Genomic DNA, 24,038 nt, shown 5'->3' with positions numbered 1-24,038 from the left:
TACATAAGAATTTGTTGATTTCTGTAGTGCAAGGTAAGTAATATACCTGATTTTTACCAGTAGGGCCATATAATTTTGTTATTGTGAAAAAAGTAGACACTTAAATTCTTTTTTTTTTTAATCGCTTAAATTCTTTGCAGAGCTAGGTTAACCAGTTTGTTTTTGGTCAAGATCATGCTGACAATGAGAGGTGCACAGCCCCCCCCCCCAAGTAGCTATTGGCACTCCTTGCCCTTTTGATACATGAACTTGTTAACCTGGGATTGGTTAAGGAATTGTCTAATCATACATGTCAATAATAAAGAGCAAAGCACCTTACAGTTTTCTTTCCTATTCTACTCCCCTGTGAAAGACAGATGTGTTGTGTCTAATTATTCACTGATTGGTATCGGGAGAAACATTAACATAATTGGCACATTTGTCCTAATTAACCAAGGGAAACTGCCACATGCCACCCAAGATGAAGAGTGAGTCCTGCAACCATCAGCAAGAAAAATCCACGTCTATCAGAAAGGTTACTTTGTTAATCTTAAACGGAACCCATCAAGTCAGAACACTGGGGTTGAAAATGACACAGAGACTTGTGAAGTGTGTGCACACCTGTGAGAATGGAGGTTCAGCCTGGAATCGTTGTATACAGGTACATTAATCAAACAAATGGGAAAAGCAATTATGGGGCAATTATCGAAAGCACATTCAGCCAAGCTAAGCTTCTCCAAGGAGCATTAGCTAGACTCTGGGAGTCTGCCAAGTTTACCAACTGGTTTAGAAATGACAAGTTTGAAGTTTTCGAATATTTGTTAGTCATAACCTTGCCTTTTAGACCAGTACTTCTTAACACTTTGCTGCATTTTAGAATCATCTGGGAAGCTTTTTAAACACTCAGTGATCAGGTTACACGGCATTCCTACTAAATCAGTATCCCTAGGGTTGAACATAAGAGGTAGTAGTTTCTAGCCATTCCCAGGTGATTCCAATAAACCCTCAAGTGTGAGAACTAGTACAGCAGGCTGGTTCTGATTATCTTGCTAAAATGCAGATTCTGATTAGGTGGTTGATGGTGACGCCTGAGATTCTGCCTAAGAAACTTTCAGATCATGCAAATGTGGATAATCTATGTGACACAACCTGAATAACAAGGCCTTGAAAATTCTAAAACTATGTATAGCTAATACATCTTCTTTATACAGTCATAGATAAGGTTTGGCTCCAGCTGCTCCTAAAGTTGAAATACCAGAATTTTCTTGTTTCTCACACTTGCAAAAAGTGCCTAATGTCCCTTGTTGGGGCATCAAATCACCAAAAAGGTATTCTGCTATGGGGAACTGTGATAGATGCTCTCTCTTGCCAAGAATGGAAAGCCATTTGGGTATACAGCTACTTGCTTCTCAGATCTGGAATAAAATAAATATCTATTCTCTTCTGTATTGACCATTATGCAATATACATTGCAACTTTCAGAAGATTTGTAAAAGTATGCATATTTTTATGCTTTAAAATAATATTGGTCTTCAAGTAAGTTGAAATTATGTATTTCGACAATTGTTAAAAATAGACAAAGGATTAAAAACATACACACAAAATGGAAGCTGTCGTGATATTTTGCTCGGTTGTTGTAACTTCTGCAAAGGGAAGGAATTTGCCAAGAAGGGGAATGTGTTTTCCTGCTGGGAAAACACTCCTTAATCGCACATATGCCTGGCTCATTGCTTTTGAGAGCTGAACATACATAGACCATATCATGAAGAAAAACTTGTCTTGAAACCTAAAAACTTCTAAAACCTAAGTTAGAACAAGAGGAGATTAAAAGCATGTGGACAAATGAACTACGAGCAACAAAACATGGTACATAAATCACTAACTACACCAAACTTAAAACCAAAGGAGAATGACTTATATAAGAGCATCTTCCTACAGAAGATGATAGAGATAGAACTGACATGTCCTTAAAAGGCTAAATTCTTCAGGGTAAAAGGACTAAAAATTAGCAATTCCACAGCTTGTTCTTCAGCAGTGTTTACTACTAACTTGCCTTTCAGGATAAGCATCTTCCTGACTTTCTTCTTATTTACTGTTTGGGACTACTGCTAAATCTTTAGAGAAAGCAGGCTCTGGGCCTTCTATGACTGCCATCTTCCATCCATAATGAACTTAAGTATATAGAGAATCATCAAAAGAAATTCCAAATTAAGAGAACTCATCAAAGAAATAAGATACATTCTTTTTTTTTTAACAAATAAGGGCCTCAAAATAAAAGACCCCCCCTGTGTGTATGGACATTGGCCAGGTCCTTGCTGAAGCACCCTATAATAGAGACTGTATTTGAAAATAGCTGAGGTTTATTGACCACTGATTTTAGGTCATCTAAGAAAAGATCAGGGTATGGATCTGAGGAACTTTAGCATGGAAGATCTCACTTTCTCCTGAAAGAACAAATATTTTCAATATTTAGTACAATCAAATTTAAATGCCACACTTAGAGTCTTTAATTTCCATGGAAATTAAAATGTTTTGTATTTCTTCACTTTTCTCCCTCTCTTCTATTTTCCTGGGTGGAGGAAAGATTCCCTAAATGGTGTCCCTGCTTCTATTCTTGCATTTCTTAAAATTATTTTCCATGCAGCGGTGGGAATTATCTTTTAAAGACATATACCAGGTCTTGATAACTCCATACTTAAAATCTCCAGTGGCTTTTCATTCATTTAGAGATGATTCCAAACCATTGCCATATCTGTACATCTCTGATATCCACCTTCCCCCTCCACTAAATATCTTGCTCTGCTCTTTACTTCTAACTGGGTCTCAGACAAAGGACCTCCTTTATATGCCTGCAATCATGTCAGCTCCTTCTGAGGATATTCTTTCTCCTGCTCCCAGTCTTGGGAGTTTTCTGGCCCAGATCTTTTTAAGACTGGCTCCTTCCTCTCATTCAGATCTCATCTCAACTATTACCTGTTCAGATAGTCTTTCTTTGAACTCTAAAGTGACTCTCACACTGAACCAACATCACTCCCTCTCATAAGACCATGTCTTCCATCCTTTAACTTAGAGCATCTGAAAAAAAATTATATATATATATATATATATATATATATATATATATATATATATATATGATTCTTGCCTATTGTTTTTCTTCTGTAGGAAATTTGACTTGTTTTTCCAGCAATCACAAGAGTATGTGGCACAGATTCAGTCTATGATACAACATTTCTTAAATAAATGAATTAATAATAAAAAATAAAACCTGAATTTTGTACTATAGGCTTGAAGCAACCACTATGTATATGTAAAAAAAAAAGTTCCAAATCTTAGTCAGACAAGATTTATTATTTTATCTTTTGTTTTAAAATGTATTTTTATATTGCCAATTTTATTATGACTGGTTTTTTTTTGGGGGGGCGGTACCAGAGATTGAATCCAGGAGCAGTTAATTACTGAGTTGCAGCCTCATCCCTTTTAAAAATATTTTATTTAGATACAGGGTCTCACTGAGTTACTTAAGGCGCACTAAGTTGCTGAGGCTGGCTTTGAACTTGCGAACCTCCTGCCTAAATCTCCCCAGCCACTGGGATTTCCGGTGTGTACCACCATGCCCGTTTGCTTACTGTAACTTTTAATTTGCATGATTATATGGGTTTGGGTGAGCTCTGTATGTAAGTATTAGAGGTAGATCAGAAGGAAAATGAGTGATCATAATAAAGAGGTGATAGTAGTTGTTGATTAGACTATTGCAAAACTTGAAAACTAGTAGCCAAGAAACCTAATACTTATGAAAACTGTTTTCAAGGCTGATAATCATCTCATAATCCAAACCCCTTCTTGTTCTTACACACATGCTAGGAGAAAATTCCAACAGATATTACTGGGCACTGAAAGCAACGTCTCCCTTTAAATTAGTATTCTAACTCTTCTTTTCTCTCGGAATCTCTTTTGCCTGCAAAGAATATAAAACACAGCTTGGTCGACAATGCACCTGCATGGAAATTCATTGACATGAAGTTCCAGTTATGAGAGAATGACAGTGAAACACGAATCACTCTCATGAAACACAGTGTTGTGCAGCCATATTAATAATCAATTAGGTGGATAACCACCTGATGCTGCAATGTGGTGGCACCTCCAGCTGCCAGTGGTTTTATGCCTTGACAGTATCAGCTGAAAAAAAAAATCTGTTCCCTGTTTATCATGACTAAACTCAGCAAAATAATCCATTCTTCTGCACTTCACCCCATATTTTCCCACTTGATGATTAGAGATGCAAATGTTGATAAATAAGTTGACTGTTTTTAAGTACAACTGGGTCAATAAGTTGAACATTGTGCTCTGTTCCTCCAATTACACTCCTATGAGAAATAGCTCAATTATAATTAGGGAAGCAATTATCCCCTTGTTAAAGGTGAAACAAATCACAAGTTTTAGTGAAAAATTCAGTTTTGCTCCTTTTACCATGCCAACTAATCTTGTATCCATTGATGTTTTGATCCCAGTGCTCTCCAAAAGGGATAATCTGATGAAATAAAGCATCTCTGAGTGTATTTCTGGCCCACCATGTGATAGTAACATTTTCTAGGCATAAACTAAAATGAGCAAGAAGGGATTAATTTCATAGAGTGCTGCCATTATGCCACTGGAGCAACCCAGCACCCATCCGTGGGTTTATTAATTTTCTTGTTTCTTCAGGGAGATGGGAGGGAGGTTTGCCTACTGAAAGGGAGACAAATGTTGCATCAGAAATGTACGGAAGGAATTTTATTTTTGGTTTGGTCCTTTCAAAAGTGTTGTAAAAATACTGAGCAATATGATTTGAGAGTATTCTGGCAATGGGTTTTTCTTTATTTTACCCAGTCTGCCTTAAAATTTGAATGTGATTATTATTAATCTCCCCTATAATCCTTGAGTTAAAGTATATCTCAGTGGCCTTTTATTCCTGGTCCTAGTGGATTGGAACCTTGCTCTTAGGTTCAGGTTTATGGATTCTTCTTCCTCCTCTGCACTGAGTTCTCTCAATAGGGTTGTGTCTTCTTGGTGAAAAATACCTTTTTTTTTTTTTCCATTTGATCAAATGTGGGAACTTACTTAGAGACCCATAATCAGTTGGTGTTAGAGATAAACATGAACAAAAGAATCTTTTGCTTCTTATCTTGTCATGATGTAGTCAGAGGCAGAAGAGTAATCAGATAACATTTCAATGCAAGTTGTGGTCTGACTGTATAAAATTGTGACTATAGAGGCTGCCATTTAGCCAGTCACACTGATTCATCCATACCAAGTGTTAAGCACTGAAATAGTTCTGAATGTGTTGCTAAATAACTGAGTGCCTGCACCACATATCCTGCCTTGGAATTCCTGGACTAACCTATGGTTCGGCTGCTAAAGGGATTATATCAGATACAACAAAAGGCTTTCAGAGCTCTGTTCCTATGCTAATGGCAGTGTGAAGTTATTAAATATTTTTCATATTTGATGGCATTGCTGAAAAAAAAAAAAGAAAGGATGTAGGGAGACTAGAGAAGAAAGTAGCCAAGTCTAGAGCTGTGAAACCCTTGTTCTTCATCTCTAGGGTCCCCTCAACCTAGTTTTTCTTAATCAGTAATACTGGGAGGAATCAAAACTGTCACACGTGGAGAGATGGTGTATAAGGAATCCTGAGTTGGCCTCTTCTTCCTGTGAGACTTTGTTATTTCCTTGAGCTCTGAAAAGGAGATCCAACAACAATCATCTCTGCCCCAATTTCCTCTTTGGGAGAAATCATGAGGGCTGATCCACTATCTTGGGACCAGAAGGATCAAATGAATGAAAGTAACTTTAATGTTAAGAGTAAGCAGGGAAGCATATCATGACTTGCTGTAGGTGTTTACAGGGACAAGTCATTTGATGGCATTGCTGAAAGTACATTTCTTTGATTTAAAGTTCACAATGTTATCTTTCTTTGTAGCACTTATGAACTCAAACCAAAGCAAATGGCTAAAAGAATACCAGACAGCATCTTGATTCTTCTTCATAGAATAGAATTTCACAGTGCTGAGCAGTGGGCAATGTGCTCAACAGCTATTTTGAATTCAAGAGCCAAGTACCATTTTCTGTGAATAAGTGATAATATCATAATAGTACTAATAATATGTTATGTTCCTCAATTGTCTTTAGATATTTTCTAAGTGATATCCATGTATCATCTCATTTAAACTTCACTACCCCAGTGTGCTTTATTATCTCCCTTTTACAATGCAAGAAATTTAAGTGCAAATAATTTAAGTATCTTGTCCTAAGGTAAAGAGTTGGAAATAAAATGCTTGTATTAAGTTAACCATGAGTTCTAAAAGGAAATTAGGTTTAACATTCTACAAAGATGATTAAAGAAGGCCAAAGTAGAGAAATTAAATGTTATTATCTCAGTAATGCCTTTGCCATTATTTCCATCAAGTGCAGTGCTATCATAATTGAGATTCGAATTCTTGAAAAAATTGCTAATTTGGATAGGAAGAGAAAAAATTACTGCTTCCTGATATTCTGCAAAGAAAGCATCTCACTTCTTCCTCAGTGAAGCTAGACATATGCTGATAAAAACAAGAATCATTTGAGTTGATCAGCTACGTGTTCTTTGAATATTTACTGACTCTCTTTGAGAATCGTTTGCCTGGGTAACAAAGCACATATCCAGCCTGTTCTGATCTCCTAAGAACTGATCTAATTATTCTAAAACACATGTATTTTACCTGCTGGTTTCCATTTAAGATCAAAATTTCCTTTTATAGTATTTTTATACTTTAAATCTCCTTAAACAAATAAATGAAATTTAAATAATGAATGCATTTATATTTAAACTAAAATGCTCATATAATCCTTTAACTCCCCAAGTTACCTTTCATTCCTTCCTTTTTTATTTATCTATCCCTCATGAGCAAATGGCAGTTGTAAGGTGTCATGTTAAGGTGTTCATTAGCTTTCTGATCTTGGTGATTTTAACAGTGTTGAAAGAGTCTACACAGGAGTTTATTAACCTGCTCTTGAGCTTGTATGTTTGATCTCTCTTCTGACTTCAAAAAAATGAAAAAAGTAATATGCATTAAATATAGTTCTTTGAATGTCAAATGGGTATATGATTTTTGAGCTTGCCAAGTGTTAATTGGTCTCTTCCCCAGTGATGATACAAATAAAATTCACAGCCAATTAGTTTGCAGTCATGAATCTTTACTCCTTGACAAAGTGAACTACTTTGTTGAGGAGACTGAAAAAAATGAAGAGCACCAGAATCTCCTCACTGAAAGTCTTTGCAGGGATCAGTTACCTTTAAAGAATTTTGAGTGAAAACAAGGCAGGGAGAGTCATCTTAATCATATTGTTTTGGATTTCAAGGGGGTTTGATGAAAGAGGGTTGCATTAGAATTTAAGAACTACAATTAAGCAGACAGATATACTATTGTAATCACTAAGTGAAATATTGCATAGAGAAGAGTTTTCTTCTTTTTAGTCAAAGTAAATCACACTATGTCTTGGTGCTGGAAGATAAGGACATGATTTTGGATGAAATAGCTACAATCAAGCAGTCTTTGATTCAGTGCTAGAAAATGCCATGGGATGTCAACTACAGGGTAAAAAATTGCTCTCTTATTCCAAAGTAAAAGAGGAAATTTCATTAAAATTTCCTGTAAGACTTTTACATTGCCTCTTAGATATGTGAATAGCTGTAAAAGAAAAATGGAGTCATTTAGGCCCTAAATTTTTACTTAATTTAGTATTAATATTAGTTTGGAAAAAGGAATCAGGTTTGCTTTTGTTGTCACGGGACCAGCGGAATAAGCTGATTCCCACCTTTGCTTAAATCTCTAAAAGACTGAAAAACTGTGAGAGAGCAAATAGTAGAGGCCTTATTAATTATTTATGAGTCACTCACCACTTTTTGAACAATGTTTTAAATTTCACTGATAGATAAAATTTCAAATTTTTATATTATGAAACATCAGCTAACTCCTATGCATTGAATGCCAATAGATCCAAATCGCAACACCCAACATATACCTCTTAACACATACAAAATTTTTGAATGAATCAAATGTAGTATGGAGGCTAAGGAGAACCAGAAATTAGCACCTATGTCACTTGTCAAATTAAAATGTGCCTGGGTTTATAGGACTGAGCCAGCTAAGATAATCATCTTGGATGCATATCAGAAGAATGTCTCCTAATAATCCTGTGAAAAGTAAAGTTTTAGAATTTGTGATTATCTGTTAGTGAATTAAAGTCACTGTATTAGAGTTCCTCAACAGGATGCTCTAAGCTGGTGGTCAGTGTCCCCAGGAGAGCATGTAATCTCCCGTGAGTCATGCAGGCCTATTCCTTGGAGACAGGCATTTTCAAAGGGCATTGTATAGTTGGGTGCTGATGAAAATTTATGGTATAAATCTGATTCATAATACTTCATTAGCAATCAATAGGCTTTGTTTTATCAAACACACACAAAAAAGCTTATAGGATGAAACTAAATGACACATTACTCAAGCATGTTCAAGGCATGTGGATATGGCTTTTAGAGATGTCCATGATTACATCATATAATAGGAAATACACATGTAGAGTGTACAGACTCACAGACAGACATGGATTCACACACATCCTTCTCACACACTTTTTGCACATTATCAAGTGTCACGTTAAGTCATACCATCTCTCTCTATAAGTGCCAGATAAAACAGTATTTCTGATTCCTTGAAAGAGACAAAATTAAACCAAGCTGCCTGTGGCTTTGTCCAGTGGGGCATTCTAATTGACTCCCAAGTCATTAATCAGTTCCCAATCAATCTATTTTGCCAGCAGCAGGCAGTTAGGACTCCATTACCAGCCATTCATCATGCCATGCCCTAATTCACCGCACTATTAGCTATGGATTAGGCTTCTGTTAGAATAACTAAGTGCCAATTGCTAAATGCAAAGAATTTTTGTTACCTCAGCCACTGGGATCCCTTCAGGTGGTCGACACTGGAGTAAGACTTCCTGTTCCAGGGACACTTCCTTTCCCAGGGGTTCCTGCTCAAATGTCTTCCGCAGATCTATAAAGTACAGGTGATAAAATACACATCAAAACTAAGTGACATTTATGCATTTACAGAAAGTGCCAAAAAAGTTTAGCATTTTATGTCTTTGTATTCTTCAGCCACATGTTAATACTGTGCCATATTTAGATTTCCTCTGGTGGAAATTATGAAATTCAAAGGCTATGAATTATCCCTATTTTAAATTTCAACAGAAACCTCTGGGGATCCTCATTTTTAACCATTAGTAAAATTCATTAATTGTATTTCTTTATAATCAACTATGGGGATCACCTTTTTAATCAAAAGAAACTCTGTTCTTGTTATTCATATTAATATAGAGTCCCTTATGTACATATATATTTTCCTCTCACAATAGATACTATTAAAACTGTAGTAACTCTAGAATCTTTTGATCAATAAATCAAAAACAAGCTTCTGTTGCATGCCGGACACCAGAATGCTGGAGTCTTCAAAGAAAGAATACAATTTCTTGAAATGTCTCAAATATGAGGCAGGGAGAGAGTAACTATTGAGAAGAATCCAGAAATAACTCTAATTATAAGGCTATTCTTCAATTAGAAGATTAAATAGTCATTTCTGCTTACATATACCAAGTACATAATTATGTGCTTATTTGGTTATAGTTGTTACAGCAATATGCAGCCAAGTTTTAGAAACTATTATTATAAGATTAAAAAAAAATTAGAAACCAGCTTGTTATTGAAACGCATCAGAGGTACATACTTCAGGAAACAGGTTTAACTAAACTATCATGAAATGTCATGTGATTGTTTTATTTTAATATGTTGGCTTAAGCTCTCATTTCTAAAGTTAAGAAGGTAGTCAGTCATGGAGTTTTAAAGCAGCTTTTAAAAGAAAGCTCCCAAATTTTTATTTTATTTATTTGGGTCTCATAGATTGAATCCAGATTAACCACTGAGCAACTTCCACAGCCCTTTTTTAAATTTTTTACTTTGAGATAGAGTCTCACTAAGTGGCTTAGGGCCTCACTCAGTTGCTGAAATTGGCTTTGAACTTTTGATCTTCCTGCCTCAGCCTCCTGAGTTGCTGGGATTATAGGCATGTACCACCGTGTGCAGCCCAAAATTTTATTTTGTACATCTACACTTCAGTTATTTCCAAAAAAATTTATTGGAATTTTATCCAGTAGATTTCAATAAAAATTATTGCCTCTGTCCTTCCATCCTAATTCCCCATGAAGACAGAAGAATCAGAAGCACCATTATATCCTGTTGAAATAATAGGTGGAAACCTAAAGGCTCTAGAGACATGCCCCTAATGTCTCTTCCATAAAGCACCACTTAGAAAAAATGCATTGAGGAAAAAATATCCATTGTTACACATTTGCCTTTTTGTTGAATTTCTTGGCAGAAGAAAATCTGCAAGATTATAGTGGTTCTAAAAATTTCTGTCATCAGGGAACCTCTAATTTGGTTTTCAAGAAATTGAGTATAATGTGGAAATGAATATTTAGAATCCACAGTTACTATAACTTGAAAGGTCTCTAAACCATGCCTTTGTTTTGCATATGAAGAAAACGTGTACTGAGTTACCCAAAGCCTCACAGCAAAATACCTGATGCTGTATTTGAACCCATTGACCTGAGTTTACACAATTTGCCATTCCCTCTAACATCTCTTTTGGTTAATCTATACCCTCCCAACAGAAACATTGAAAATGTTTTCTTCTAATATGGTAGTTTCTGGGGATTTTTTTTATTTACATTGAGATAAAACTTTTGGCAAAACACCAGATAACAATAAAAAGACTAGCAATGAATAACTTCTAGGGGATTTAAGAGCTATAGATAAGGTATATCTTGTTTGCAGAAAATGACTTCAAAGAACTCCCATCCTGTGTGAAGTCGGGTGAAGACATAATGACTGGAATTAGTTCTCAAATTAAATAGCATACTGACTCACACTCCAATTAATCAGGAGCCTACAAAATGAGGTGAAGAACAAGAATAAGTGAGGCATATATGTATCCAAAGAGTCAAAGAAGCAGTATCATCAATATTTATTTTCTTCTTATGGTAGACATTTTATTGGGTATGTAAGAAGAAGATGTGTAAGATACAGAACCAAAACTGGAGAGGTAAGCTGAGGTTTATTTACAAAAATCCTTTCTACCATGGTAACAAATGCCAAACCCTCAAAGACTCCTAAGAAAACAGGGAGATCAGATGTCATATTGCCCCTAGAGTGGCAGATGGATTGAAGTGATGGTGAGTAGACAGAAGGTAGTTAGGGGCCCATTTGGATAGACCAGGAAGGATGATGGAGTCCTGAACTCAGCTAGTGATAGTGGACAGAAAGAGGAGGAAGCATATTCTAAAGCTAAGTAGATGAGCCTAGGTATTTGGAAAGTGCCAGGAGGTAAGGGTATTGCTATATTTTTCGCTACTGCATTAACTTGGTACTAACACTAAATAAAATGGCACCCAGCTGGACAGAGAAGTGGAGAGAAAGATAACTTTGTGTTGGTATGTGTTCAGTTTAGTGTATCTGTGGTATAATCAAATGGAAAACCCCAATAGGTCCAGTTCATGGTTTCTGAACTTCTACACTATTAATTTTGTGAACTAGATAATTTTATTTGTTGTGAGCTTGTCCTATCCATTGTAGGATGCTTAGTAACATTTCTGGTTTCTACTCACTGGATGCCAGAAGAACCCTCATAGCCATGACAAAATTATTGTTAGCTGACACTAAATGTCCCCTAGTAGAAAAAACCCTTTATCCCTCCATTGAGAAACACCAGTCTAGAGTTTGAGAAAGAAGTCCTGGTAGGACATCTTGTCTTCCTTGTCTAGGCAATGGCTGAAGTACTAGGAATAGATGACATCACCAGGGGAGAGACTGCAGCAAAAGGACAAGAGGGCTCCAACATTTAAGAAGTATGATTGCCAGCAAAAATGAGTGAACCAAGAGGCAGGAGAAAATCCAAAGAGAATTGTGTCAGAGAAGCCAGGAGAAAAAATATAAGCAATATGGAGATCAACAGGACAAATGCAGAATAGGCAAAGGGGAAAATTCATTGGTTTGAGAATTTCAGAGTGAGGGGAAGTAGAAGTCAAGTTATGTTGGGGAGTTCATGGGGATTGGAGGAATGACTGTTAGAAATACCTACTACCCTATTCCAAAATTTTATGGTGACAGAAGTCAGCAACACCACTAAAGGGCAATGGATTTGAGTGTAGCATGCTGTCATTGTTGATAGGATGTGGTGTAATTTTTGGCCCACTTTTCAAATTCCTGCACCATGAAGGCATATCTCATGCAGTCTTCATTTCCTAATTGAGATGGTGACAACCAGAGGCACCTACTTAAAGAGAAGGTTTAACTCAACCATCATTGAATACCATATCATTGTTTTGTTTTAATGGTTTGTTTTTCATGTCTATAGATTTTTTTTCTAATTTCTAAATATCTCACATTTAACCCCACACAAGACAATACTTCCTCCTGAAAAACGCTTGTAATTCCTGCCATAAAACCTCTCCTCCAGCTTTCGGGGTGTGTAATGAGCATAGAATATATTGTGGCTGAGCAGCGCAGCAGCTGCTCACTGCAGCCTCCACACTACTCTGCTGCAAGGGGAGGGTGGGAACATTTTCAGCATATCCTTTATCATTTGTAGAGATGTGATAGAAGGCAGGCCGGATGCCTTGCAGGCTGAGTGAGCACAAGGGTGACGAATGAATAAGCATGAAAAACGGACACTTGTCAGCTAGGAATTAGATGTAAAACAGAATGGTTCAGAATAATGTGAGCCTTCCTGTCAGAAAAAAAGAGATGAATTTTTGCCCTTGAAAGACCTTTAGGATTCTAGTTTTCTTTCCATTAATTCTAAGGTTGCCTTGAATAAGAAGCATTATAACTTAGATTACTTTTGCAAAGTCAACTTGGCCTGACTCCTGATTTAGCTATTGATTCTACCAATTAAAAGAAAAATCAGCTCTGTCATAAGCATGCATTCAGAGATGTTTACTCAAGACCATGAATATTGGCTTACTAAATCCATACACTGAAATCCAATTAACAGATGTCAAATCAGACTTGAAATGATATGAATTTCTATTGACCATTTATATTTAATCAAAGAATGCCTTTTTGAACATATACATGTGTGCACACAGTCTCATTTTTCATTGTAGAATTAAGATGCTTTTAATTATTATTTTCAATGCTAATAATGCTGTGGTTGAAAATTACCCATGATGTGGAATACACTAATTCATGGCATTCTGTAAGCATTAGCTCTGCTTTTGACAATGTAGTTAACAGAAAAGAAGGTTAACTGGGGCATGGAAGACTTTCTGTTCTTTTGTTTTCCTCATTTATAAAATGAAAATAAAGAACTGGAGATTGTTGAAAGACTCTTTTGCTATAAGGGCCTATGACTAAATAAGATTTTAAATATTCATTTTAGGAAAAAATATCCTATTCTTTGTGAAATAAAATAATTCTTGGTTGCAAGCAGTGTTTAAGAGAAATAATAGAAGAAATCATTTGTAAAGTGTCAGAGTTGATACATCTTAGAAAAGAACACCCAAAATATTCCCTTCAGACAACTTTCATGAACCTTTTTAATACTTTGATCTACAGGTATGGGTAAGGTAATTGAAAACTGGGGAGAAGGTTGGTTTCCAGAAGACCCAGTGTTAGAAATATTAGAAAATTCTGTACAAATTTCAGAGTTCTGTAATATATTTTACAAAGTTCTGATTAAAAATTAAAAGTTCTCATTATTATAAATATACTGAAAATTTTTCTGATAAAACTAATTTTTCAGTCTCCATCAGATAGAGAGGAGGGAAAAAGGAAATGCTTACTCCAATAACATGCAAGAAAGCCCCTCATGCTAATGTGCATATTTACAAAAGAGGCAGAACATGGTGCCTCTTCCTCAGTGACAATCTTGAACAGCTTTGCCTGATAATCTGGAAAGGGTAAATGTGGCCTCTAATAGGAAAGTTGAGGCAGAACAGGTCCCAGCTTTGAGAAAAACAGGCCACACCACCATCCATGCACCTGTGAGCCTTGCTGATTTGGGATGGAGACAGGAGAAAATGTTAGCAAAAAGATCCATCACCCAATAATTAAGCAGACAGGTTGCTAATACTATCATCTTTACAAAAGATAAACATGTTCTTGCTCCAAGTTTTAAAAAAATGATTTACACTTTTTAAAAATGTTCATTCCTTCAGCAATGCTACATCATTATTCAGAATGATTTACTATAATAAAATATGTTTTAGAGAACAAAATCCTGGCAATATAATAGACTAGTGTTATAAAGTCAACAATTCTCCAATAGTTTATACTTCAATGGACTACTCTAGTGAAATTCAAATCTTTAAATTCTATAGAATGATAAGATATAAATGAAATTTTACATTATTAACATTGGCTTTGCTTTTAGATCTCAAAGGGTATTATGAATACTAGGACACATCAAATTCAAAAAGGGTAGAAGATTGTAAAGCACAAAGCCCAAGTAATAAACTGTTAGAGCTACATTTATTATTACTCAGACAGTTTTGGAGTAAAAGACATGTATACTCATGTGTAAATTTTCAACATGTCCCTCTCTTACAGATTTTGACCATATGATCTATGAACTATAGTATCTAATAGTCCTTATTGTTTTGTGGAATTTCAGATTTATTGTTGTTTTTCAAACACTGTCATGACCCTTTGGAGGGCTATGAAATCTATTCAGTGTATTAAAAGCCAATATTAAGAAATTTGAAATTGAATAAACAGAAATTATTGAGATATACATATTATGTACACGTTTAAATGTGAGCATGTGTTTTTGCATGTATTTGTGTGTGAGAAGGTGGGTGTCCTGTCCATTGGATCAAGACATAAACAATATTTTTTTGTCGTTGTAAGTCACTGTAGGAAAAGACTGTAGGAAGGATAACATTGTGACTAAGAGAAGGATTTAGTGCAGACAAACCTGGGTTCAGGTCCTGACTTTACCACATCTGTGTATCCTTGCTTTAGTTTCTTCAGCTAAAAAATGGATATACTATAATAGTCAACTCAAATTGTCAATTAGATTGGATTAAGAAAGACTGATGATGAAGAGGCTTATGGGCCAATCGATGAGGGTGTGTCTAGGAATGATTGGCATGTGGGAAAGCCAACTGAAATGAAGACCCTCCCTAAGCATGGGCAGCAGTGACCAATAGGATGATGGCTTGGATGGAAAAAAAGTTGGAAGAATAAGGAAGCAGCAGCAGATGTAAGCTCTATTCTTCTTGAACAGGTTCTTTATTGCTGTGATTGTCTGAGGATATCGGATTCTTGCCTTTTGACTCTTCCAGAGAGGAGCCTGCCAGTGATTCTTCAGAAGCCTTTGATCTCAGACTAGGGTAGCACAAGTTGATCCCTCTTTAGGGGCCTCAGCCTCTTGGACTGCAGCTACTGTTTCTTCCAATTCTCCAGCCTGCAGGCGGTCATTGTGGACTATCCAGCTTCTGGTCACATAAGCCAACCTAATAAGACCCCTTTTTATAATTATACTTCCTGTTGATTCTTTTCCTCTAGAGAACACTAATACATACAGTAATAAGTATCTATTCCACAGGGATACAAAGGAAGGAGCTTCTATAAAATTCTTATGCCTGGAACACAGTGAGCCTCCAAAGATAGTAATCCCCACCTCCTATTTTTCCATAGTAATAGTGAATTTCAAAATGGCATACAAACATTTAGCATTATCTTTATTATTCATTGGTCAAACACAAATGAATGAGACAGAACAACTACAATATGGAAGGACTGATGATTGCAGGTAAGGTTTCATAAAGAGAAATCCAGGAGAACCATGCTGTGCTGGATAGTAATGCACAGTTCATACTCAGGTTGGGCCCTGAGAATCTAGATTTAACAAGCCCCGTAGGTTTCATGCACAGCACTAAAACCTGAGAACCACTGAGGGATGGATCAATTACTTGATGGACTGTGGACCACCACCATATGCATGGCACTGCTCAACACTGCAGGCAACCCAGGAAGCTGTGGGGAGCCAGGGAGACCTGCTCACACTGTAGCTCTCACCAATTGGTTTACCTTCAGTCCCTGCTAGTAATTACACAGCTTTGGCAGAGCTCACTTTTGTGCCCATGGAGAATTGACATTATCTATCAAAGGACTTGAACTTCACATGCACCTTCACATGAAGGTAACATAAATGGTACAAAGCTAGGAATAAGAATGTTTTTGTTTCCAGAATGCTCACCTGGGTTATCTGTTGGGTTCTAAATTTAAATAGGATGTGGGTAAAAAATAACAATAAACCAATCCATTTCCTCTTTACTCTTGCTACTCAGGTCTGGCTGCATGCTTTCCAGAAGAATGCAGCCTCTATGACCACAGATACACTTCTTTTGTAGCGAGCAGAAATTGGTAATATGAATTTCTGTGTAATTATTTTCTAATCATGTATATTTCCAACTACTCAAGAATTTATTGGAATCTTTGTTTGAGCAATATTTTGAGGGCTAAACAAAAATTTGTGGACCATGCTGGGCCTGTGGACTGCCATTTTGAGACTGTTGGTCTAGTAAGTTCAATGCTCAAAGTAATGGAAGTTAATATTTCTTATGGTCTTTTTCCATCTCTGAACAATTCCCTAAGCCTTCTCCCTATGGCTTCCCTGGTTTAAATTTCAGACACATTCCCCAAAAAGATGACCGAGAGATTTTGGTGGGTAAGGTTGGTTGTTAATAGGATTGCGTACATAACATTTTCTGAATTAGTATTTTGTAATTATTAATTTATATTCCCTTACCAACTTTGAGAAAGAATGTCAGGCAATCCAACTATGAACTTGAGAATATTAGTGACATTTTAAATAAACATAAGTCAGGAAAACAAAAAAAGTTCTTTGATGGCTGAAAAGACAATTATCATTTCTCTAATTCTTTTTTTTTTTTAACCATACGATTTATTTTTATCATTTCTCTAATTCTTGATGACTGTATAGGTTAAAAATGCCTCTACATTCTTTCCTGAACCAACATCATTGCTATGGTTGCTACATATAAAAACCTACAGCTCTTTCAGGTATAGCAGGAAACTGTCAAAAGTGATTTTGATCAGTGTTTAACTCTTGTTCTTCAGAGTAGGAAGGGCAAATATGTGGCACCACTGTATTCACTTCCAGCTTATATGTCCATAACTAAACAAGTAAACATTCTTTACCACAGAGTCTGAACATAGCCTCAGGATCCTCCTCAACACTGGCCTCCAGGAGGCTAAAACTAGGCAGGAGTTTGGAGTTAGTATGTGATGCATTTGTATCCCCAACATAGAGTCCACTGCACAAAATTTCCTGGTATGGAGCACGTGGGTACAATTACTGCCATCTTTTTATCAGATATATCACCAACCAATTGCATGCTAAATCTTGTTTTGTCTTCTTTTGTTTTTGGTACCAGGAATTGAAACCAGAAATGCTTTACCACTGAACTACATCCCCAGCCCTTTTTTATTTGAAACTTGGTTTTGCTAAATTACTGAGGCTGGTCTTGAACTTGTGATCTTCCTGTCCCAGTCTCCCAAGTCGCTGTGATTATAGGCATGCACCAGGCCTAGCTTGAATGCTAAAGTTTTAAATTGGGGGAAAATTTAAAATTAGACAAATTTGAGGACAAATATGTCTCCATGAATTCAGCATAGAAGTTCCTTAATAAATGCTGAATTTAATTGGTTTTCCAAAATAATCTGATAGTCTCCTCTATAATTTCTCTTATAGAGCAGAACTATAAAAGATCTTCCAACTTGAATAATCCAGTCGCCTCATTTTACAGATTATACAATAGGACGCGGAGAGGTTAAATCGCTTGTTCAAGTGGCCCAGCCATTTAGAGTAGGTGACTCTTTGTGTTAGGGGATGAGTGTTGCTTTGTGGTTGTATTCATGTCCTGTGGAAATGACCACAAATTTCCTGGCTTAAACCAACAGAAATGTATTCTCTCACTGTTCTAGAGGCCAGAAGTTTGAAATGTTTCACTGGATCACAACCATGGGCAGCAGGGCTCTGCCTTCTCTGGAGATTTTCAGAGATACTATTTGTTAGCTCCAGACTCTTGGTGGCTGCATCCCTCATATTCGCCTCCATGGTTACACTGCCTTCACTTCTGTGTTAAATTCACCTCTGCCTTTACCTTGTAAAACACTCTTGATTGCATTTAGAGTCCCTCTGGATAATTCAGGATGATCTCTTTATCTTAATCACATCTACAAACATCCTTTTTCCAAATAAAGTAACATTTACTATTTCAGAGATCACAGCCCTGCGCACTGTGGCCACAATTCAACATTTTATAAAAGCATGGACCCAAGCTTCATCCTGCCTGGGTTTAGCCCTGGTTCACTGCTTAGTGGTTTCTGTGCCTTCACTTCTGTGTACACAAAATGATGATTGTATTGCTTATGTTACTGTGAAGACTAAATAACAAACTTGGCGTGTGCAATGGTGCACGCCTGTGATCCCAGTAGCTCGAGAGGCTGAGGCAGGAGGATTGCAAGTTCAAAGCCAGCCTCAGCAATGGCAAGGCACTAAGCAACTCACTGAGACCCTGTCTCTAGATAAAATACAAAAAGGGCTGGGGATGTGGCTCAGTGTTTCAGTGTCCCTGAGTTCAATCTCTGATAACCCCACCCCCCAAAAAAAGAAAACCACCACCACCACCACCAACAACAAAAACCTCACTTGGGATAGTGCAGTTACATAAATAAATAAATAAATAAACAAATAAATAAATAAATAAAAATCCTCTCTGAATACCCAATTTATCCTGTCACCAAATTCAGTATAGCTGTCAAGTGTTTCCAGAGTTCATTTTGTACTGATATTTATTTATTTATTTACTTATTTCATGTTGACTTAAGAGGGCAAACACAAGTATCAGAATTAAGTTTCTTGCCTCCAAAATTTGAACCTATCTTACTAAAATAGCTCTAGATTTAGGAGAATTGTGTGCTTAGATGAGATCCATGTCACAGCATTCTGCTGCTGTCCATCTTACATACTTTCTGACACAGGCCTGACCTTGCATTAAGCAAATACAGCTGCTTTACTATGATTCATAGTTTCATACTTTCAAATTACTTTTCAATTAAATTTTTACGTGTTCAATAAACAGAGGTACAGAATACATTTTTAATTTTTTTAAAAAAAGTTTTAATGTATTTTCAAAGTGTTCCTCTAGTGAATAAAATAATTCCACAATCAGATAAAACATGAGTACCTGTGTTCTTACAGTGAAAAAAAAATGTACCTTTTCACTAATAATGATGGAAGGGACTAATTATGTTGTCATAGTAGAGTAGAATTTATGTTTAAATCACCCAATTTAGCTATTAATGGGAAATAACCGCTGTGAACCAACCAGTACTGCACATTTTGAGAAAACTAGATTAGTCTTTAGAGCTTTGAGTACTTATTAAAAGTGAAAAATACCTGGCTTAATGCCATAGAACCTTAAAATGTTCGACATGTTTTCTGTTCCAGGAATAGCATATCTGATTTTTTCTGGAATTTTTTTTTAGATGACAAAATATTATTATATTAATCAATTTTTATTGTATTTTTAAATGCAAGGGATACAAGGTACATAAAAATCAGATGGAATTTTCTTTTTCTATTTGCCTTTTGATCTCAAATATTATGGGTGATAAAATAAACAACAACCAACCAACCAACCAACCAACCAAGATGAACTACATGCAGTCACATCTTTGGTTAGATGGAAAAGTTTAAGAGTCATTTCTGCTATTCCGTGCAATGAACTAGACTGCAGAGAGAAGAATTTGCTTAAAATTCAGAGTTATCATTTCTCAATGATGACTTAGGCAAGTTACCTAATATCTCCATGCTTCTGCTTTGTTCTTTATCCAATAAGGGTAATAAGTGCCCACCTCACAGGCCTTTTGAGAGAATCACAACAGCTAATGTACAACAGGATCGCCAGTCAGGCACGCTGTGCACAAGCCAAGGTGCTGGCTACCCGGACACATAGAGCTTCTTAAGAAGAAAGGATGAAGATGATGGATTTTTGTTTTTCCTGTTACTTCATGATCTCATTTCCCTTCTGTAAAAGCTAAAGTTTTTTCCACTCTTAGAAATGTACCACAAAACCTTTCATAATGTCATAAGTCACATCCAGGGACAGAGGCCAGCATGTTGGCAGGAGGATCATGTTGGCAACATCCTCAGCTGAGCCCAGGTCTATCCCTCACTGCACTGAGATCTTTTAAACTCAGAAATCTCAAGTGAACACAGTCCCTGCAGGAGGGAAAAAGAGTTTCAGCCCTTCTTCTTTATTTCTTGACTTTGGGGTATTTATAGGACAAATATGTTTGTATTCAGATAGTCTTGCTAAAGGGTTTTTTAAAAAATAAATATTTTAGAGCTAGAACTCTAAATGACATCCATTACAGAGAAAAGGGAGGAAAAAAACACCCCGTATAAGTCACTCTTTTATATTCATACTGCATCTTTAGTTTCAGAAAAAAATGATTATATGTCATCACAATATTTTTAAGGTATGTCTTAGGGATAAATAATAAGGAACATGCCGACTTTATGGATGAGGAACCTGACATACCAAAAAGTTAAGGCTCTTTTCGCTGAGTACAAAGAAAGAATGCAATGACAGCAGACAAGATTTTTGCAAATAAGCATTTTAGCCATAAACTTCCCTTTTCGTGTGGCATAAAACATACTTTAATGACACATTTTAGTCCAGTGGGTTATCAGCCCTGCCTATAACATATTGATAGATGATTTCCTCCAAAATATAACTTTATGAGACAGAATTCTATGAGATGGTCCCCTGCATCTCAAAATAAAAATGGGTTATAAATGCCCATGGATTTGTGGGGTCTTCAGGAAACTCAGGAGCCTCTGCCCATATATAAAAGCAAATAAGTTTGGAAAAATATAGACTGACACAATCAGGTATTTGCTACAGTTCTAAATCTTGTAATAGAAATACCTTTACAAACTTCTTAATACCATACAACTATTGAGATCTATATAAAACAAGCAGAAACTTATTGTTAAATTTTCTCCCTTATCTAAAAAGTGCAATTAATTCTGATTCAAAATTCAGCCTCTATTATTTACAATGGGCATTAATGGGGGCTTAACAGTTGTGTAAGGGATTAGACTCAACTCAGACATGCACCTTAGCAAACAGGCCATTGATCCTAGTGTCAGGAAATCTGCTGAGTTTTAAGACACATGTATTCCCAGCTACTAGACACTGTTCATGGCATGACCTTTATCATAAATAAATTCAATATTTGGTTAAATCATATAATTAATCTTATTTTATGCCAAATATTTAGACAGGTATAAAATAGAAAAGTAACGTAAGGGTCACAACTTAGGATTTCTATATATATAAACCATCACAATAATTCAACACATACACACACACAAACACAAACACACTTAATTTGTGATACCTGAATATAGAAGTGCTGTTTCACCTACTCCTTTGGGATGTGCATTTGAGCACCTACACTGTGCCAAGCATCATTATAAACATTTTGAATTCATCATGAAAAAAATCGACACACATCTTTACCCACATGGAACTTAGTGTCTAAGTTGATGAGGAGAGAGGGAATACAAACCATGAACATAGTAAATATGTAATTGTACAATAGCTTAGACATTGATAAAGGCTAAGGTGTATATGAATAAGTACAAGAGGCGAAAGGGAGCTTGAGGAAGGGAGCACAGAGGCAATCTCTTGAGCTGATGTTCTTGAATTCCTTGAAAAAGTAACCATTTTATCAAATGAACAAAGGATTATCATTGTATAGCATCATCCCTTTGCCTCTTTATTTGCTTTCAGTTTTACTCCACTTGTTGCCACTTATTCATTGTCTTCATTGATTTAGCAACAGCCACTTGCAAGGCATTATTTTTAGACAATGGGGATATGATGAAGAAGAAAATAACATGCCTGTCCTCAGGAAGCTTGTATTCTTGTAGGGCAGATGGTCAATAAGAAAGTAAACAAATAATGTCAAGAAAAATAAAGCAGTTTTGGGATTAGGACAATGGTACGGTGGTCAACCCCTCTGAAGAGGTGATAGCTCAGCTGATAGCTGAATGAAAGGGGGAAGAGAACCCCAGGTTTAGTGTTGGAGAAGATCCTCTATTTCTGAATAGTTGCTTGCTTTCTAGAAATAAGGAAATGGTGTGTTTAGAGCAGACCAAGCAAAAGGAGAGAAGCAGGAAGCCAAGATCCTCTTGTACTTCTATACTGTAAATAGAAGTACTTCCTGTTACTTCATGACCTCATTTTCCTTCTTGTCCACTCTTAGAAATGTACCACAAAATGTTTTATAATGTCATAAGTCACTTCCAGGGATAGCCAGCATCCTTCTCCTGTCTTTGCACCCAGCGTGTTGGTTAAAAGCAGGGCTTGGCTCCTGGACTGACTCACTTCTCCATATTCCAGCCCTGTAACCTCAAGGTGGATTTATCATCTCTACTTGCTTTCAATTTCCTCCATCTACAAAACGGGATAATAACAGCATCCATCGCACAGTGTTGTTTCAAGGACTGGATAAGCTCACATGTAAGAAGTGACCAGAACAGTACTCCCATTGCCATTCTGATATTCTCGAGCCCATCTGTTTAACACCAGCCACATGTGGCTTTCAGCACCCAACCTGAGGCTCCTTTGAACTGAGAAGTCCTGTGAGTGTACATATACCGGATCTCAAAGACTGGTATGAAAAAAACAATATCAGCTATTTCATTAATGCTTATTTATATTGGTTATTTTGTTATAATGCTAGTTTAGATATTAAAATAAATGAAGTACATTATTAAAATTCATTTCACTTGTTTCTTTTTACTTTGTGAATCGTGGCTATTACAAGATTTTAGGCCACATGTGGCTGGCATTATATTTCTACTAGACACTGTTATTCTGAACAGCATACTAAATACTCTGGATTCACAAACATGATCAAGGCTGATCCCAACTCAGGTGGCTAACAAGGTGGTTCTGATCACAGAAAAAAGGCAGCATGAACTGTGAGAGGAGGGTAGCAAGGGCCACCTTGATTACCTTAATTCTTTCCAGGAGCTTTCTGACTGCCCTCTGTAGCCAGTGGCCTTTGTGATGCTTGCTGTGATTTATTGGTTTGCACACATGATAAATAGGAATCCTGAGGACCTCTCCCACCATTTCCAGGGAAATGAATTCTTGGTGCATATAAATCCCACTTTCACTCATGAATTTAGAAGGGTGACCATATGACCCGCTTTTCCATCCTCAGGCATGGGCAATCATTATATTCTAATGTTGTGTGAATCAGAAAAAATTCTCATCTCTAGGATTCACAGCCCAGGCTCAGGACATGAAGGGGGTAAAGGAAGAAGAGTGTTTTAATTTTTCAAGCTGGTTTAGCATAGAAAAGTTTCAAAATGAATATATCAGGTCACTTAAATTGTTATGTTTGTTATCATGAACATGTGTTATCATTTACTGTGTGCTGGCTTTTGTGTCCTGGCATTGTGCCATATGCTATACAAGTTTATCTCATTAAATCTTAAAATAGCTTTATCATTTTCATTTCATGGTTGATGAAACTAAGGCTCAGAGAGGTTAAGTAACTTGGTTGGCATCTCATCAGTCAGTGATGGAAGCTGGATCTGAACATAAGTCAACCTGGCCTGAGGCCAATGTGCCTCAGCTAAGTGCCATTCCACTTAGCTGCTTTTATCACCTCCCCTCCCTCTCCCCAGAAGACCACACCACTGCTTCATCAACACCAGCGACATCCACAGCAGCAGCAATATTGAAACCACAACGGTTCTTAAACAAAGTGTTTGCTCACACTTTGCCTATTCCATTCTCCTGCCTGCCTCACACCTTGAGATCCTCTCCTTGGCCCTTAGCAAGAAACACTTGAAGAAACAGACCCTCCA

The 24,038-nt window shown here is 36.6% G+C and overlaps 1 protein-coding gene across 1 annotated transcript in view; it reads right to left on the bottom strand.

The window, feature by feature from the left end:
• Nucleotides 1-24,038, bottom strand: part of Unc5c (unc-5 netrin receptor C) — a 356,375-nt gene that overhangs the window by 88,585 nt on the left and 243,752 nt on the right. The window contains exon 4 of the mRNA XM_027926684.2: nucleotides 8,944-9,047. Within this exon, the coding sequence (XP_027782485.1) occupies nucleotides 8,944-9,047 (104 nt within the window). The remainder of the gene's footprint in view (nucleotides 1-8,943; nucleotides 9,048-24,038) is intronic.

The sequence above is a fragment of the Marmota flaviventris genome, chromosome 7 (genome assembly GCF_047511675.1).
Source record: "Marmota flaviventris isolate mMarFla1 chromosome 7, mMarFla1.hap1, whole genome shotgun sequence".
NCBI lineage: Eukaryota > Metazoa > Chordata > Mammalia > Rodentia > Sciuridae > Marmota > Marmota flaviventris.
This window is presented reverse-complemented; position numbering and strand designations above follow the sequence as displayed.